This window comes from Heterocephalus glaber, unplaced genomic scaffold (genome assembly GCF_053883595.1).
Source record: "Heterocephalus glaber isolate CG9 unplaced genomic scaffold, H.glaber_assembly_v1.0 deba00001472, whole genome shotgun sequence".
NCBI lineage: Eukaryota > Metazoa > Chordata > Mammalia > Rodentia > Bathyergidae > Heterocephalus > Heterocephalus glaber.
In genome coordinates, this window is record NW_028258315.1 from 87,241,886 (window position 1) to 87,262,366 (window position 20,481).

At 36.4% G+C, this 20,481-nt stretch overlaps 1 protein-coding gene across 15 annotated transcripts in view; it reads left to right on the forward strand.

Moving 5' to 3' along the window:
- Dnah12 (dynein axonemal heavy chain 12) overlaps positions 1 to 20,481 on the forward strand; it is a 277,734-nt gene that overhangs the window by 145,295 nt on the left and 111,958 nt on the right. For 14 of the 15 annotated variants that reach the window (XM_087182321.1, XM_087182331.1, XM_087182327.1 and 11 more), the window contains 4 exons: positions 669 to 968; positions 1,498 to 1,676; positions 2,266 to 2,458; positions 18,243 to 18,404. In XM_087182321.1, the coding sequence (XP_087038447.1) occupies positions 669 to 968; positions 1,498 to 1,676; positions 2,266 to 2,458; positions 18,243 to 18,404 (834 nt within the window). The remainder of the gene's footprint in view (positions 1 to 668; positions 969 to 1,497; positions 1,677 to 2,265; positions 2,459 to 18,242; positions 18,405 to 20,481) is intronic. The other variant, XM_087182334.1, reaches the window with a different exon arrangement.

The following is a 20,481-nucleotide window of genomic DNA, read 5'->3' on the forward strand; positions in this document are numbered from 1 at the left end:
ACCTTGTGTGGCCTTACCATCATGGTTGCAACCCTTCTCCACGATGGCACATGTAACAAACTCAAAGGCCCTGGAGCACTTTGTCTTGATCTCTCATTACCACCTAGTCTATGATGTTCCCTATTGCTCAAAATGGCTTCTTAGACTCTCATCAGTTGTTATAAAGTTCAGCCTTCTGATGAAGAGCTTCTGCAGCTGTTCAGGCCCTATAGGAGATTCTGACTTAGACAATGGGAAGACTTTGACAATGCGTTCTCAAGTAGAAAGGAGTAAGCTAACAAATGTATCCCTGACTTGTTTTCAAGTTAACAGGAAGTTATTTCATCCACTTCAGAATGAGTTGACTAATTTCACTTTCTACTGCAGTTTTTAACTGCTTAATCTCAGGTCATCATTAAATAAAACAACTATAAAGTAAAACAACTTGGAAATAAAATAGGCTTGGATGGAATACAAGTTGAGGGAATATTAAATTTCCTCAACTTCCTAAAGCCTAGTTGAGTGCTGTAGGCCAAACTAAACATATATGCTATACTCGGCTTACTATTATACATTTTATCAAGCTGATATAATCTGATAGGATAAATAAAATCTTTCTTATATTTTTTGTTATAACTTTGCTGGTTATAAGCATTTCATTTTTGCTTTGTTGCATTTTTCATATACAGGTATATAAACAATCCATGGAAAATCTTTTGCCCACTCCCACAAAATCTCATTATACTTTCAACTTGCGTGATTTTTCACGTGTTATCCGGGGCTGTTTACTCATCAAAAGACATGCTGTAGAGAACAAGCAAACTATGATCCGTCTGTTTGTGCATGAGGTTCTCCGAGTGTTTTATGATCGTCTCATTAATGATGATGATCGAAAGTGGCTCTTCAAATTAATTAAAACTGTTACAAAGGACCATTTTAAGGAATCATTTGATAGTATCTTTTTACATCTGAGGAAAGAGAATAAACCAGTGAGTATACTTAATGATTTAAAACATATCAAGTTACAACAGTAAAATTGTATGAATTATTATACTCAATTAACATTTTTAAAGTCTCATTGCTTTTAAATGGACATATTCATTTAGCTCTTCTTATAGAGAGTTATTTATTATAAGATTAATGTTCAAAGAAATGTATATAACAGAAGTTATTTAAAGAATAACCCCTTACATGATAGGGATTAAATGACATAACAGATGTAAAGTGCCTAACATGATACCATCCCTTAGTAACTAAGGAATTAACCAAAATCACCCAAAATGGGAATTACCCAAAATGATCCTCCAATTTCTAGAAAAATTCCAAAACTTTTTTTATTTCAGAAGAGTATCTTTTTAGTTATTCATTTTATAAGTATATCACTTCCTACCTTAATGTTTAAAATAATTATCCAACTAATAATCATTTCATAACATGGGTAAAACAAAATTTTGCACATTAAAACATTTATTTCAGAAAAAAATTAAGTTTTATCATTTGTTTATTTCTGTTTTATAGACAACTGAAGAAGACTTAAGAAATCTCATGTTTGGTGATTATATGAATCCTGACCTTGAAGGAGATGATAGAGTTTATATTGAAATTACAAATATCCACCATTTTAATGACATTGTAGACCAATGCTTAGATGAATATAACCAAACTCACAAAACAAGAATGAATCTTGTCGTGTTTAGGTACCTACATTTGATACTGATGATTGAAAGTGCTAAAATTTTATTATAAAATATTTAAATGTACAAAAAAGATAATGAAGAAAAAATACATGAACATCCATCATCACATTAAGATATAAAATACTAGCAATTTATTTCTAGTTCCCTCTTGTACCCAGCCCTGCCTCACTGTGTCCCTAATTATGACCTATAGTAGTAAAAAGAAACTCATGTGTTTCTTTGGACTTTTGCTACACATATGTATTTCCCTACACATATATGAACAATCTTATTTTGAATGCTTTATTTTGTATTTTTAAAAAATAAATTTTATTGTGTATATTTACAGTATAGCATGCTATTTTAAGTGATACATAATAAATGGTAAGTATATTTACATGTACAGTGGTACCTCAGTTCATGAACTTAATTTGTCCCATGATTCTGGGGAATGATAGTTGTGTTCGTGTTAGTCATCCAATGTGGAATTTGAACAGAAGCAAAATTTTGTCTAACTTCTGTTTGCAAACTGAATTGTTTATGAACAGAAGAATTTGTGAACTGAGGGATTACTGAATACTGTCATGTATAATAAAATTATTTTTGATAGGTATGTTTTGGAACATTTATCAAGAATATGTAGAATTCTGAAGCAGTCTGGTGGAAATGCTTTGCTTGTTGGACTTGGAGGAAGTGGCCGTCAATCTTTAACTCGTCTGGCTACATCCATGGCAAAAATGCAGATTTTCCAACCAGAAATTTCCAAGAGTTATGGAATGAATGAATGGAGAGATGATATGAAGGTAAAGTTATGAGCAAATCTAGTGTCTAAAATAATAGTGCATTCTTTTACCTGTAAAGGGAGAACCAGCCTGTGTTGTTGTGTATTGAATGGATGGGTGGTGATGACAATACTATTCATTGAGCACTTGCTGTGTGTACTTACTGAACATTGTCCTGAGTACTTTACCTACTTCATCTCATTCTATTGTTACAACAATGCAATACAACAGGTGTGGGCTTCTCTGTGTTTTACTGATGAGGGCACTGAGGCTGAAGGAAGTGATACACAGAAGAACAAGGCTTTTTAACTAAAGTTATCCACACTATTAAAACTACTTTATCCTAGTTCTGGGGGAATTTATTTCATATGAATATATGATTTCCATCAGGTTTTTAAATATGGATTTCATGGGCTAAGCATGTTGGTCAGTTGTTCAGCATATCCCCAGCATGTGTAAGGCCCTGAGTTTGATCTCAGTACCTCAAAAACTGAATCTGATGATGTAAATGTTTCTTAATAGTTTCTTCAGGCCTGTGCTGCTATCCTAGAAACCATTAGAATATGGTATCCATATGTAGGACATATGCAGTGCATAGGTAATGCTTCATCCTTATGTGTGTGGGGATCTGCAGTCTCCTTTAGAGACTCCAATAAAGAGGTGATTCAAAGTGAAAAAAAATAAGGAAGATATTGCTGGGCTTCTTTCATTTTCACTAGCACATACACACTACATTTTTGCATCCTAAAAATTGGCACAGAGAAATGTGTTTTTCTTGGCTGCTTGAAGGTAGAAATGGTAGAATCCAAGCTGATACCAAAAAGGTCCACAAAGACATGAAAGAAAATATTATATTTATGCTCTTTCTTTTTCTGATCACATTATAGAGATAAATTTTTGATGCATTTACTCCCAAATAAACTAGTAGACTTAGAAATCAGCATACTTCATTGCCACTTCATAATAGCAAGAATATGGACCTTGAGGTCAGACTAATGTCTTAATTTCTGTTTTGCATTATTTGTTAGTTATGTTATCTTGCGCATATTACTAAATCTTTCTGTGCTGTGTTAGTTATATAAACTTATCCATTTTTTCTTGGTTATCCAATTTATTGGCATGCAATTGTTCACCATATTCTCCTATAGTCCTTTTATTTCTTTGGCATTGATTGTAATGACCCCTTTCATTTCTGGTTTTAGTCATTTTGAGTCTTCTCTCTCTTTTTGCTAATTAATTTAGCTAAAGTTTTGCTAATGTTCATCTGTTTCTAAAATCTCCGTTAAACTGATTTTTATTTTCATTCATTTATTTATTTATTTTTGGTCCCAGGGATCGAACTCAGGATCTTGAGCTTGTGAGGCAGGTGGTGGCACTGCTGAGCTAAATCCACAGCCCAAATTGATTTTTAAATTTATTTTCTATTCTCTGTTTCATTTATTTCTGCTGTAGTATTTTATAATTTCTTTCTTTTTGTTAGTTTTGGGTTTGGTTATTTTTTTCTTGTGTCTTAAAATACAGTGTTAGATTGTTGATATGAGATCTCTCTTTTTTAATATAAAGTTTGCACCAGTAAGCTTCCCTCTTAACCTTGCTTTTGCTCCATCACATAAGTTTTGGTATGCAGCATTTTTGTTTTCATTTGTCTCAACATATTTTCTGATTTTCATTGTGATTTATTTCTTGGCCCAGTGGTTATTTAGGATTGTGTTGTTTAATTTCCATGTATTTGAGGATTTTCCAGTCTTCGTCTACTATTGAGTTCTAGTTTTGTTCCACTGTGACTGAAAAAGATGCTATGACTTTAGCTTTTAAAAATTTGTTAAGACTTATTTTGTGGCCAAACGTGTTTTGTCCTATAGAAGATTTCATGTGCAATCTATTTTAAACTTAAGAATGTGTATTCTGCTATTGTTGGGTGGAATTTTGTGCATATATATGTTAGGTCCAATTGGTCTATAATGTTGTTTAAATCCTCTATTTTCTTCTTGGTAATTCTGTCTGATGTCCTTTCCCTTATTGAAACTGTGATATTGAAGTCTTGCACTTATTGTGTTGTCAAAATTTGCTTCATGTATATAGGAGGTTTTGGTCTATAAATATCTATAATTGTTATATCTTTCTGATTAATTGATCTCTCCTTTTTTGTGGTACTACTGGAGATTGAACCTCAAACCCAGAACTTTAGCACTGACCTACATCCTCAGGACTTGTTTTTGTTTTGTTTTAAAAAATTTTTTTGTTTTTGAGACAAGGTCTCACTAAGTCACTGAGTTGGCCAGGCTGGGCTCAAACTTGTACTCCTCTTGCTTTGCCTCCCAGGGTGCTGGGATTACAGGCATACACTACCACACCTAGTGATAAATTTTTTTCTCTGGGCTGGGATTGAACCAAGGGACTCATACGTAGTAGGCAATGAGTCTACTACTGAGCTACACTCCCAGCCCCATGAACTGACCCTTTTATCATTACATAATGTCCTTCCTTGTCTTGTTTTTAATTTTTTATTTGTCTTAGTATATGGTTGTGGTATACTTTTTTTTTTTAGGTACCGGGGATCGAACTCAGGACCTCCCACTTGCCAGGCAGGCACTGTGCTGCTGAGCTAAATTCCTGGCCCAGGTGTATTATACTTTTTAATTAAGTCTATTGTGTCTGATATTATTATACCCACTCCTAATCTCTTTTATTTACCATTTTCTCAGAATATCTTTTTCCATCCTTGATACTTCATCCTATGTACAGGTATTCTTAGATCTAAAGAGAATCTTTTGTAGGAAGTATGGATTCTGTTTTTTAATTATCATACAGTAAAATTGTATTTTTTCCTGATGTGCATTTCTATGAATTTTTAAATTAATTTTATTTTGTACATTTTAGATATACATCATGATAACATTCATCATAGGGAATTTGTACCTGTACATAATGTATCTTGATTCTTTTTTCTCCAATCCCTTCCCCTCCCTTCAACCCCTCTTCCCCTGATTATTTACAAGATCTTTGTTTCCATTTTTCTCCTCTGTTCTTTTTTCTTGTTCCTTCCTTCCTTCTCCCCTCCCTACTTCCTTGTTCCCCTTCTCATGTGAACATGTTCTTCCTATTTCCCAATATCTATTACACATTTTGGTCCTTATTTATTCTTTCTGTTTCTCACACCAGAGAAACAATGTGGTATGTAAACATATGTGTCTGACTTATTTCCCTTAAAAATATGGTCTCAAGGTGCATCCATTTACCTAGAAATGTCTCGAGCTTGTCCTTCTTTATGCCAGAGTAATACTCCATTGTATAAAAAAACCACATCTTTATCCATTCATCAATTGATGGGCATTTGGGCTCTTTCCAAGATTTAGCTATGACAAACTGTGCTGCTGTAAATATGGGTGTGTATATATCACTGTGGTATGATGCTTTTAATTCTTTTGGGATGATACCAAGAAGGGGAATATCTGGGTCAAATGGGACCTCTAATCCTAGTTTTTTTAGGAATCTCTACACTGATTTCCACCTGGAAATCTGGTTGCACCAGTCTACAGTCCCAGCAACAGTGGAGAAGGGTTCCTTTTTCCCCACAGCCCTGCCAGCATTTGCTTTTTGTTGATTTCTTGACAATAGCCATCCTTTCTAGAATGAGATGAAATCTCAGCATTGTTTTAATTTCCATCTCTCCAAAGACCAATGATGTTGAACATTTTTTATATTATTTTTTTGCCATTTCTACCTTTTCATCTGAGAAAGATGTTATTGTACTTTTTCAGCTTGAGAATGTTATTTGGTTATATTTTATAGTTTCTCTTTTTTGATATTCTCATGTTTTTCTGATTTAGTTTGTCTATTTGTGGGCACTTTTGGCTCATTGAGCACCCTTAAAGCAAGTATTTTAGAGTCTTTATCAGCCATTTCATAGATCTTCATTTTGTTATGATTTGTTTCTGGACTTTTGTTTCCTTTCTTTAGTTGGATTATGTTTCCTTGTTTCTTTGCGTATTTTGTTGAGATTTGGGCATTTGAAAAAATAGCTGCTTCTCCTACTCTTTGCAGCTGGCTTTTGTCCAGAGGGAGACCTTCACCAATCAGCTTGGCCAGAGGTCTGAGACCTCTCAAACCTTTTATTGGGACTTACTTTCTTTGGGGTTTTGTTTTTTGCTTTTATGCTAGTCTATAGATGAGCTTTTGACTATCTTATTTTCCTGTTTCTCTGGAGCTTTTGTTTTCTGTTTCTGTCATAATCCTTTGCATTTGATCTCTTGCTCCCCTGCTGCCTTTCTGTGGGACTGCAGAGTCTCTGCTGATCTAACCACCAGAGCATGCACCTGTTTTCAGCGATCTGAGATTGGGAGAATACCACCCAAATCTTGCCTCCTGGGCCCCACGAAAGAAGGAATGTTGAACTCAAGGCCAACATTCTTGTTTGTTTAGGTGCTGTCTCATGTGGCTTGGGGTTCGAAGAAGAACATAAAGACTCTTGACAGGGCCTAGAACTTCCTAGTTCCTCATCCTGCTGCTGTCACTTCCTGTGTTTTTTGTAAAATTTGAATAATATCACCTGTTTCATAAATTATTATCATTAAATTATATAACGTACGTCAGGTTCTTTGTAATATCCCTGGTATATAGTTAGTACTTTGAAAATGTTAATTCTCTCTTTCTATTTGGAGATAGTTTCACACATTACAAGCTTGACTATGACTTTTAATTATAATGATGCTCATGACAATAAGTTATATCTATATCGTACATGTCTTTATTTTGGTATAATATTAGTAACTATAAAGCTGACATAATTAGACATAATACTTCTTTAAAAACTAGCTTCCTTGGGATTTTTTTGGAGGTATCAGGTACATATATTATTTATTTATTTATTGCCCACATCAGATTTATTTATTTAGTTTTAAGTCTTTATCAGGTTAATTATTATAGACACAGGCTTCCTTAGTTTCAATGATTGAAAATCATTTCTAGAGGAAGCTCCCCACCTCCATCCCAGGCTCCTAGGGCAGAGAAGGTGAGCCGGTCCCAGGACCAGGAAGGAAGCTCCCTGCCTCCATCCCAGGCTCCCAGGGCAGAGAAGGTAAACCAGTCCCAGAACCTGGAAGGAAGCTCCCCCACTGCCATCACAAGTTCCTAGGGCAGAGAAGGTGAGCCGCATGGGCGCCACAAGCAGCCCCCCCCCACCATGGAAACAAGAAAACACATAAACAAGCCTCAAAAACAGACTTCTGGATCACCTACAGCAACCCCAAAGGGAAACGAGATGGAACAATCTGATACTCAACCACCTGGACTCTCTGAACTGGCAACAAAAGAGGATCTGGGAAAAATGAAATCAGAAATAATTATTCAGATAACAGCAAAGATTTTGCTCATGGTGCAAGACATGATTAATAAATCTAGAGAGGACACAGATAAAAAAATAGAGGATCTGAGGAACATGATGGAATCCCAACATAGGAAACAAATGGAATCCATAAAACAGATACAAACAGTTTTCCAAGAGATTAAAAACGCCATCGAAAGTCTGTGCAGCAGAATGAACCAATGTGAGGATAGAATTTCACATATAGAAGATAAGATTGCAATTAGTGAGGAGGAAAAGAATTGCTTTAAAATTGTAAGGGATCATGAGAAATCAATCCAGCAGCTGCTAGACGATGCAAAGAAGAATAACATAAGACTGATTGGAGTCAATGAAGAAAGAGGAGAGAGTGCAGATGACATTAAAAAACTCTTCACAGAAGTGATGGCAGAAAACTTCCCAAGGAGGGGAAAAGAACTTGACATACAGATAAGGGAGGCATATAGGACTCTAGCTAGCCTTGATCAAAAAAAATCTACACATAGGCATATAATAGTTAGGATTCCAAAAATCCAAAAGAAGAACAAAATTCTACAAGCAGTGAGAGAAAAGAAACAAATCGCATTCAAAGGAAAGCCCATCAGAATCACAGCAGACTTCTCAACGCAAACCCTCAAGGCAAGAAGAGCTTGGAGTGATGTATTTCAAGCTCTAAAGGAAAACAGCCTCCAACCCAGATTGATGTACCCTGCAAAACTACCTTTCAAAATTGATGGAGAAATAAGATACTTTCATGATAAAGAGCACCTCAGGAACTTCATGAATACCAAGCCGGCACTCCAAAAAATTTTAGACAGTACTCTAGGAAAAGACAATGACGATCACAAGCCCAGGAAGCCCAGGAGAATGAATCCATTGGATGTGACAAATTAAACACAAAGGGGGAGTATCCAACAAAAAGAAAAAGTCATGACAAGGCTTTTAAAACTTTGAACTTCATCTCCCTAATGAGTGTATAATTCAATCTTGTTATTGTACTGATTAGTATTTTTCTGCTTCTGGAGTTTCACACCTTTCCTTGTGCTATACCGGCTATTTTTCATCTTCTTACGTCTACTTTTTAATTACGTTGTCTATTAATGAGTTCTAAGAATTTTTTATATATTCTGGTCATAGGTTATATGCATTGTAAATATGGTCTTTTAAGGACTGCTTTTCATTTTAATGATGTCATTTAAAGTTCTAAATTTTGATGGAATCTCATTTTTCAAGTTTTTTCTTTTATACATCATATCTTTTGTATCCTAGGTAGTTCTTGCCTACCCTGAATTCATAAACATTTTCCCTTATAATTTCTTCTTAAAGTTTCATACTTTTAGGCTTTCTTATTTAGGTTCATAGATCCATTCAAGTTATTTTCATGTATGGAAATAAAGGGTTGAGGTTAATTTTTTATATACAGATACCAGGTGTTCTAGTGCCATTTGCTGAAAACACTCTCTCTTCCTCGGCTCTTGAATTGAGTTTATATTCTATAAAATGCTAATGTTAAATAATCTTTCAAAACTCAGTGGACCATATATGTGTGATTCTATTTCTAGATTCTGTTTTATTCAAATGATCTCTATGTCTTTCCTTACACCAACACTGCCTTGATTACTGTAGCCTTAGAAGAAATCTTAAAATTAGGTACTAAACGTCTTCCAACACTGTATTTGTTTTTGTTTTTGTTTTTAACTTTTCTAGGTCCTTTGTACTCCTACATAACTTTTAAATTTCAATATCCAATTCTTCATTTATAGCAAGTGTACATAGACCTGAATTTTTATATATACCTTGTGTTTTCTAGTCCTGCTAAATTCAAGTACAAGTTCTAGGGGCTCCTAGAGATTTCTTAGTATTTTCTCTGTAGATGATCATTTCATCTACATATAAAGATTTTGCTTCTGCTGTGCCAATCCTATCCTAGTTGTGTCATTTTATTGCCAGACTATTTTGGTGAGGCCTAGGTTTCAAAGTTTAATGGACAGATAAAGAGTAAGTGGGGCCGGGGATTTAGCTCAGTGGTTCTGGTGCCTGCCTCGCAAGCGCAAGGTCCCGAGTTCGATCCCCGGTACCAAAAAAAAACACAAAAAACAAGAGTTAGCATATCTGCCCTTGTTCCCCACCTTAAGGAGAAAGCATTGTATCTTCTCAATTCATATAAGGCGTTCTCGCTGGAAGTATGGAGTACATGTCTTTAATCTGTTGAGAAATTTCTGTTCTACTTCTAGTCTCCTGATAGCTTTTACCATGAACAGCTGTAGAATTTAGTCCAGTACTTTTTCTCCAGCTAGTGACAGGATCATATGGCTTTTTCCTTTCCTCTGTTTACATGATGACTTTTGGGGGTAGATCTTCCAACACTGAACCAACACTGCCATCCCTATAACAAAACCACTTTCTACATCCTGCCAGATCTGACTTCCAATAGTTTATTTTGTTCAACAAATTTCTATGTTCATACTTTTTTCTTCTATTATCTTTATCCAGTTTTAGGATTAGCACAATGTTGCTTTCCTAAAATGAGGGGAGAAGTGTTCCTTCTTTTTTCTGCTTTAATTGTTTCATATAATTTATCAGTTAAAATGTTTATGAGCCTGCTGTTGTCATATAGATAGGTTTTCAAGCTAGGAATATACTTTCTTTAATAGGTGCTATTCAAATTTTATATTTCCTCCAGAGTTAGTTTCATTATTTTATCTTCCAAGGTACTTCTTAGAAGTTGTCAAATTTATTTCCAAAAAGATTTTTGTAATATGCTTCCTATATCCTTTTAAATTCTGTAAAATCTGTGGTAATGTCTCCTAGATCTTAATATTGTGATTTTTAAAATGTAGAACTGATATTGTGTAACAGGAAGAAGAGGTCTAAAAGAGCAGGGGAATTGGGAGGGGTTGGGGAAGGGAAAAAAGGGAAAGGAAAAAATATGAGAAGAGGAAAAAAATGGAAACAAGGTCTTTGCAAATAGGGAAGGGTGGAGGGGGTGAAGGGAGGGCAAGGGAAGGGGAAAAAAATAAGAACCAAGAGACTCATGTAATGGTACAAGATCCCAATGATGAATGTTGTATTTTATACCTAAAATGTACCAATAACGTTAATGGGGAAAAAAATAAATAAATAAGAAAATTATTTCTAGAAACAAAACAGCCTACATATTGAGAGATAGCTTTAATGTTAAAAGGCACAGTAGTTTTGTACAATAAAAAAATCCACCATTTATGATTATGGGGTGAAAATATTATAATTAATAATGATTTAAAATATATTATTTTAAAGTAGAAATTGATGTTTAGTTTTTTAAAAATCACATGTTATTTTCACTATGAACAGTACTTTTTTTTCTTTTTTGGTACCGGGGATCAAACTCGGATCCTTGCGCTTGCGTAGCAGGGGGCGAAACTACTGAGCTAAATCCCTGGCTCTAAGAACAATATTTATATGCTGACAAATGTGTAACAATAGCTTTCCAAGACTGGGGATGTGTAAGACCTCTGGTTTGTGGTATTTGCCAGTTTCCATGGTGTAAAGCCTACCACCATGGCTGATTTAAAGCTACCAAAATGACATCACTTAAAAAAATGAGTAGTGGCAGACAGGCAGGTCTGTGCACGCCCTACCGAGGTCCTGAGTCACGAGGAAGACGCCGAATCACCCCGATGCAGACAGGCAGGTCTGCCCACACCCTACCGAGGTCCCCAGTCCCGTGGAACATGCCGAATCAGCCCACTGCAGACAGGCAGGTCTGTGCACGCCCTACCGAGGTCCTGAGTCACGGGGAAGACACTGAATCACCCCACTGCAGACAGGCAGCCACCTGATTCCACATTACCAAGGCGCAGAGGACACCAGACCACCAGACCAAGGTACTGAGTCCCACTGTTCCCGGCCCAGAGGTAGGGGCTTCTGAGCTGTCGTCCCACTGCTCCCAGCCCAGAGGAAAGGGCTTTTGGGCCACCTTCTGTCCCCCTGTTCCTGGCCCAGAGGAAGGGGCTTCCGGGCCACCATCTCTCCAGCTGCTCCCAACCCACAGGAAAGGGCTTTTGGGTCACCATCCCTATTGCTGCTCCTGGACCCTGTCCCACCTCTCCCAGCTCAGAGGAGGTAATCCGTGCAGGCGGTAACAGCCCCCCGCCCCAGTCGAAATGAGAAAACACATAAATAAGTCTCAAAACCAGACTTCCAGATCACCTACAGCAACCCAAAAGGGAAATGAGATGGAACCCTCTGATACTCAACCACCTGGACCCACTGAACTGGCAACAAAAGGGGATCTGGAAAAAATGAAATCAGAAATAATTTCTCAGATAACAGGAGAAATTGTGCCCTTAGTGCAAGACATGATTAATAAATCTAGAGAGGAGCTGAGGAACATGATGGAATCCCAACATAAGAAACAAATGGAATCCATAAAACAGATGCAAATAGATTTGCAGGACATGAAAAACTCCATTGAAAGTCTACACAGCAGAATGAGGCAGTGTGAGGACAGAATTTCAGATATAGATGATAAGATTGCAATTAGTGACCAGGAAAAGAAAAATTGCTTCAAAATTATAAGGGAACTTGAGAAATCAATCCAGCAGCTGCTAGATGATGCAAAAAAGAATAACATAAGACTGATTGGGCTCAATGAAGAAACAGGAGAGAGTGCAGATGACATAAAAAATCTCTTCCCAGAAATAATGGCAGAAAACTTCCCAAGCAGGGGAAAAGAGCTTGACATACAGATAAGTGAGGCATATAGAACTCCAAATAGTCTTGATCAAAAAAAATCTACTCATAGGCATATAATTGTTAAGATTCCAGAAACACAACAGAAGAACAAAGTTCTCCAAGCAGTCAGAGAAAAGAAACAAATCACATACAAAGGAAAGCCCATCAGAATCACAGCAGACTTCTCAACACAAACCATCAAGGCAAGAAGAGCTTGGAGTGACAGATTCCAAGCCCTAAAAGAAAACAGCCTCCAACCCAGATTGATGTACCCTGCAAAACTATCTTTCAAAATGGATGGAGAAATAAGATACTTTCATGACAAAGAGCACCTTAGGAACTTCGTGAATACCAAACCAGCACTCCAAAGAATTTTACACAATAGCCTAGGAACAGACATTGAGGATCACAACCCCAGGAAGCAAAGCAGAATGAACCCATCTGGCATGACAAGAAATTAAACGTAAAGGGGGAGAACCCAACAAAAAGAAAAAGTCATGGCAATGACAAGTCAATACGTTTCAGTTATAACCATCAACATTAATGGTCTCAATTCACCAATCAAAAGAAATAGACTGGCAGAATGGGTCAAGAAGCAAAATCCAACAATATGCTGCATACAAGAAACACACTTAATTCAAAAGGAAACTCATAGACTGAAAGTTAAAGGGTGGAAAACAATACTGCATGCGACAGGAACCCGAAAAAAAGCAGGAGTAGCTATCCTCTTGGCAGATCAAGTAGATTTCAAACCAACACTAATTAAGAGAGACAAAGAAGGACACTACATCCTTGTAAAGGGAAGAATCCAAGAGGAAGAGATGACCATCATAAATATCTATGCACCAAACACTAGTGCACCCAACTATATAAAACAAATACTAACGGACATGAAAAGCCATATATGCACTAATACAATTGTAGTGGGGGATCTCAACACCCCACTGTCACAAATAGATAGATCAACTAGACTAAAAATAAGTAATGAAACACTAGAACTCAATCGAACTCCTGAACAAATGAACTTAACAGATGTTTACAGAGTCTTCCACCCCACAAAATCAGAGTACACATTCTTCTCAGCTGCACATGGGTCATTCTCAAAAATAGACCACATACTCACACATAGAACATGTTTAAGGAAGTGCAAAGGAATTGAAGTGATCCCCTGTATATTATCAGACCATAGTGCGATAAAATTGGAGATCCATAGCAAAAGAAACTCAAAAAATTTCATAAACACGTGGAAATTGAACAACACACTTCTGAATAATCAATGGATCACAGAGGAAATTAAAGAAGAAATCAGACAGTTCCTTCAATTAAATGACAATGACAATACAACATATCGGAATCTATGGGACACAATGAAAGCAGTCTTACGAGGGAAATTCATAGCAGTGAATAAGCCCATTAGGAAAACAGAATGAGCCCAATTAAATGACCTGATGTTGAACCTCAAGCTTCTAGAAAAAGAAGAGCAGGACAACCCCAAAGTTCATACAAGGGAAGAAATTATAAAGATCAGAGGAGAAATCAATGCAATGGAGACTAAGAGAACAATACAAAAAATCAATGAAGCCAAGAGTTGGTTCTTTGAAAGAATCAACAAAATTGATAAACCTTTAGTCAACCTTGTCAAAAAAAGGAAAGAAAAGGTCCAAATCCATGCAATTAGGAATGAAAAGGGTGAAATTACAACAGACCCAGCAGAAATCCAGATGATCATCAATACCTACTTCCAGAACCTATACGCCAATAAGATGGACAACACAGAAGAAATGGACAGATTCCTAGATACATATGAATTACCAAAGTTGAATGAAGAAGACCTAAAAATTCTGAACAACCCAATATCAACCAATGAAATTGAAAATGTAATTAAAAACTTATCACCTAAGAAAAGCCTGGGCCCTGATGGCTTCACTGCTGAATTCTACAAGACATTTAGAGAGGAACTGCTGCCACTACTGTTTAAACTCTTCAATGAAATTGAAAGGGAAGCAATACTCCCAAATTCATTCCTGGAAGCAAGCATCACCTTGATCCCCAAAGCAGAGAAAGACCCAACTGAAAAAGAGAACTATAGGCCAATCTCACTAATGAACATAGATGCAAAAATCCTTAATAAGATACTGGCAAACAGAATGCAGAAGATCATCAAGAAGATCATACAACCTGATCAAGTGGGATTCATCCCAGGGATGCAGGGATGGTTCAATATATGAAAATCAACCAATGTAATACACTATATCAATAAAGCCAAGGACAAAAACCATATGATTATCTCCATAGATGCAAAAAAAGCATTTGACAAATTCCAACATGCATTTATGATAAAAACCCTACAAACAATTGGAATAGATGGTCTCTTCCTCCAACTGATAGAAGCCATCTATGAAAAACCAACAGCCAATATCATACTAAATGGTCAAAAACTAAAATCCTTCACACTCAAATCAGGAACAAGACAAGGATGTCCACTATCACCACTCTTATTCGATATAGTTCTGGAAACATTAGCCACGGCAATTAGACAAGAGAAAGAAATAAAAGGAATAAAGATAGGAAATGAAGAAGTCAAATTGTCATTATTTGCAGATGACATGATACTCTCTATAGAAGACCCCAAGAACTCCACCAAAAGTCTTCTAGACTTAATAACCAAATTCAGTCAAGTAGCTGGTTACAAGGTCAACACACAAAAATCAATAGCTTTCCTCTACACGAATGACAGACTCACTGAGACAGAAATAGGGCAAATAATTCCTTTCACAATAGCATCCAAAAAACTGAAATACCTAGGAATCATCCTAACGAAAGAAATCAAAGACCTCTTCTCTGAAAACTATGGCACTCTGAAAAGAGAGATTGAAGATGATACCAGAAAATGGACAGACATCCCCTGCTCCTGGGTAGGAAGGATTAATTTAGTGAAAATGGCCATACTTCCAAAACTGCTATATAGATTTAATGCAATTCCAATTGAGATCCCAGCAGCATACTTCATAGACCTTGAGAAAACAATCCAAAAATTCATTTGGAGCAACAAGAGACCCAGAATAGCAAAAGCAATTTTAGGTAACAGAGACATGGCAGGGGGTATCACAATCCCCAACCTGCAACTATACTACAAAGCTACTGTGATAAAAACAGCATGGTACTGGCAAAGAAACAGGCTTGAGGACCAGTGGAACAGATTAGAAGATGCAGAAACAACGCCAGACACACTCAGCCATCTCATCTTCGACAAAGGAGCCAAACACCCTCACTGGAGGAAAGATAGCCTCTTTAATAAATGGTGCTGGAAAAATTGGGCTTCAACTTGCCAAAGATTAAAACTAGACCTGTATCTCTCACCATGCGCTAAACTAAAGTCAAAATGGATTAAAGATCTAAATATTAAAATAGAAACTCTGAACCAGTTGGAACAGAGGTTAGGTAGAACCCTTGAAGACCTCAGTGTAGGAAAAGATTTTATGAACAAAACCTCAGTTGCCCGTGAACTAGCACAAACAATCAACAAATGGGATCTCTTATTAAAAAGCTTCTGCACAGCAAGAGAAACCACCAGCAGTGTGAAGAGACAATCCACAATGCGGGAAAAAATCTTCACCTGCTCTTCCTCAGACAAAGGTCTACTATCTCGAATCTGGAAAGAACTTAAAAAGATCAGACCTCCCAAATTTAAAGACCCAATCCAAAAATGGGCATCTGAAATGAACAGACATTTCTCAGACAAAGAAGTAGAAATAGCAAATAAATACATGAAAAAATGTTCAACGTCACTGGTCATTCGAGAGATGCAAATGAAAACAATGCTGAGATTCCACTTCAGTCCAGAAAGAATAGCTGCTATCATGAAATCAACCAACAACAAATGCTGGCGGGGCTGTGGGGAAAGAGGAACCCTGCTCCAGTGCTGGTGGGAGTGTAGACTGGTGCAAGCACTGTGGACATCAGTATGGAGATACCTCAAAGAACTAGGACTGGAAATCCCATTTGACCCTGCTATTCCACTGCTGGGGATCTTCCCCAAAGAATTAAAAGAATCATACCACAGTGATATATGTGCACCCATGTTCACAGCAGCACAGTTTGTAATAGCTAAAACTTGGAAACAGCCCAAATGCCCATCATCTGGAGACTGGATAAAGAAAATGTGGTTTTTTAATAAAATGGAGTACTACTCAGCCATAAAAAATGAGAAATTAGAGTCATTTATAGCTAAGTGGATGCACATTGAGGCAATACTCTTAAGTGAAATAAATAGGACACACATGTGTAAATACCGAATAGTTTCTCTGTTGTGAGAAACTGAAAGTGTAAATAAGGACTAAATGTATAATAGGTCATGTGAAATAGGAAGAAAAGGGAAGGAAGTGGGAGGGCTAAGGGAAAGGATAGAAGGGAATGGGATTAATATGAGAAAATGGAAAAATAGGAACAAAATTTTTGTAAATAGGGAGGGCTGGAGGGGTTGAAGGGAGGGCTGGGCAAGGGTGAAAAACAAGAACCAAGAGAGACTATGTAAAGGTGCAAATTTCCAATGATGAATGTCATTATATTGTATACCTAAAATGTACCAATTATTAGAATGAATAATCGATAATGTAAAATAGGAATAAAAGGTCCAAAGGGGTAGGGGTAGTGGGAGGCACAGGGGAAAGGAAAGAAGGGAAAGGAAAAAAATGCTGAGAAATGGAAAAAATGGAAATAAAGTCTTTGTAAATAGGGAAGTGTGGAAGGCATGAAGGGAGGGCTAGGAATGGGGAAAAAATACGAACCAAGATGCATTATGTAAAGGTACAATTCCCAATGAGAAATGTAATTGTGTTGTATACCTACAATGTACCAATAAAAGAATTTAATACAAAAAAAAATGAGTAGTGAAGAAATGTGCATAAACACCATTACATGGTATTTTGCAGTATACATTTAAATAACTCACAGAGTATAGATAATAGTAAATACAGTAAAATAATTAGGATTGAGGAGATTTAAATATTTGTCTACCTTTGTTTTTATTTAGTTGTAATCATATGTAATTTAATTTTTAATCTTGACTGTCTTTAACAATCTGCTCGGAAGTTCCTGAAATTTTAGCTGTCAGTTGTAACAACTCTGTACAAATCAGCTCCATCATACTACTAAATCCATATCTTTATATTAGTTGGGTATTTTAGTTGCAGTTGACACAAAATAAAACAGCTCAAACTAGTTTAAGTTCAAGAAGAAGTTATTGACTTATAAGACTCAGATATACAGAGGTATATAAGTCTTTTGACATGGCTAAATTTAGGAGTTAAATCATGTCCTCAATATTTACTCTGTTTCCTAGCAGTGATCTTCTCCATTCATCTTCCTTCTCCAGCAGGCTCATTCCACAAGGTAACACAGTTGGCCCCACATACTTTAGATTATCATTCAATTGTATTCTTCATCTCAGAATAACCATGGTTCTGTTTCAACTCCATCTCAGTCCCTGAAGTAACACTGTGATTGGGTCCTGTTTAAATCACATGCCTTCTTCTGAATCAGTGATTTTGTTTTGAGAATTAGCAAAACCAAAGTTTGGATCTTTCACCTAGGGGACAGGAGACATGGAGGCCTTAAAGTGATACCCCCACCAAAATCAAAGTGCCCTGATGCAAAAGTTTTGTCAAAAAAAGGGAAAGGGAAAGAGAAAGAAAGCAAAACCAACAGAAGTCTACCACATTCTGCTTATAAGGACATTTTTATTTTAAGGGTCTCTTGAAAAATGTGGGTGTGCAAGGCCAGAAGACAGTTTTCCTAATCACAGACACTCAGATTAAAGAAGAAGCTTTTCTAGAAGATATTGACAGTGTACTCAATACTGGAGAAGTGCCTAACATTTTTGCACCAGATGAAAAACAAGAAGTGATGGAGGTAAATGCTTTTGGGAGAGTACTGTTCTTAGCATAGGAGTTTTCTTATCGTGAAATCTTTTCTCTACCATTCAGGATAAATATAGCTTGTACAATTTTATTCTTGTTTATTTCATTTGGTGTCAGTTTTGGGGAGTTGTATTTATTTATCTATTTCGGATTAAACCCAGGGCCCTGTGCATGCGAGCCAAGTGCCCTGTTACTGGGCTATATCACAGTCCCCTTAAAAACAGGTTTTATTTTTTGTATATGTATGATTCTGGGGATTGAACTTAGGGTCTTGGTAATGAGCTATATCAGGAGCCCTTTTTAAATTTTATAGTTTGAAATAAGGTCTCACTATGTCACTAAATTGCCCAGGCTGGGTTCGAACTTTCATTCCTCCTGCCTCAGCCTCCCAGAGTACTGGGGTTACAGGTATATACCACCATGCTCAGCTAGCTTTTATAATACTAGTTTAATATATAATAATTTTTTTTCTCCTTCCCCAATCCAGGCCATGAACTAGTCATATATAATTTTCTGAGGGCTTTTAAGTGTTCACACTAATAAATCCTTTATTTTGTTTGGTTCTCAGAAACAAATTGCTTGTGCCATAGTTATGAGGCAGAGGTTTTTTTTTGGTACTGGGGATTGAACTCAGGACCTTGCGCTTTCGAGGCAGGCACCAAAACCACTGAGCTAAATCCCCAGTCCACATGAGGCAGAGTTTTTATTTTATAATTCCTTTTTTCATACAATGGCAGCTTGTTTTACCTGCTTGGTAATATTAGTATGTTTTATAAATGATTAAAGAGTTTTAAGTCATCTTTTAAATTTATATAAGAAAACATGACTTTAATGCTGCTTGATTAGCCTATAACTTATCACTAGTTGGCGAATTTGTCAAAAGTCTTAATAAAACTACTTGTCTTACAGTTCTGATATATCTCAAAGTCAGTTTTTGTGATCTAATCAACAAAATAATTATGAAGCACCTGCAACTATTAGATGTCACATCTTTTGATCCTCATTTCTAAGACCTTCCCACAGAAACTCTCTGCTAGTAGTTTCCCCCATTTTTCCTTACTATAACTACTTCTTCCACAGTATTTATCACTCACACTTGGAAGTTTCATTCTCAGCCTCCATGAGTAGTATCTGGAGTGAAATGGACTCATACTGGTAGGCACTCTGCTTTTGTCTTCTATGGAGTGGGATTACGCATAATAGTTCCTCCTATATAGGGTGGTTGTGAAATATGAGAACCAAACAAAATAAACCACTTATGTAGTATTAGTACTTAGAAAGCCCTCAGTAAACACTATATTACCAATTCATGGCCTGGGTTGAGAAAGGAGAAAAAAAATTCTTTGCTTTTATTGGAGATGTTAGGAATGTGGTAAAAGAGCTGATGAATAGTGATTTTTCTAATTTATAGGAAAAATTCACCCTTAATAGTCCTATCCAAAGAGTAGTCCCCGTTTGGGACTGAGGTTTCCTAAGCTTTGTCTGACTTTTCTGCTCACTTTATCTGTTGTCCATCTTCTATTCCTATAATTTTGCCGCTTCACTATTTCCATTTAAAAATTGCATAATATATATGTATGTGTTTTTTTTAATGTATGTATTTTTTTGAGACAGGGTCTCTAAGCTGCTCAGGCTGGCTTCAAATGCCTATACTCAAGCCATCCTCCCACCTGTGTTCTTAGTAGCTGGGACTCTAGCTACATGCCACCACACCCAGTTTGTATTTATGTGTTCTTTAAAATTTAGCAAAGGTGTCCGGGGATTTAGCTCAGTGGTTTTGCCGCCTGCTGCGCAAGTGCAAGGACCCAAGTTTGATCCCTGATGCCAAAAAAAATTTTTTTTAATTAAAAAAAAATAAAATTTAGCAAAGATCATATGCTGTATACTGTTATATAACTTTTTTGTTTTGCCTACTTTATCTTGCTCATCTTCCCATAGCATATACATAGATATACCTTATTATTTTTTAAAATTATGTAAAATTATATTTTTAAAGAGCTTCTTACAGAGGGGCATTTTAATTTTATTCCCCCCCCCCTTTTTTTTTTCCCCAGTACCGGGTATCGAAC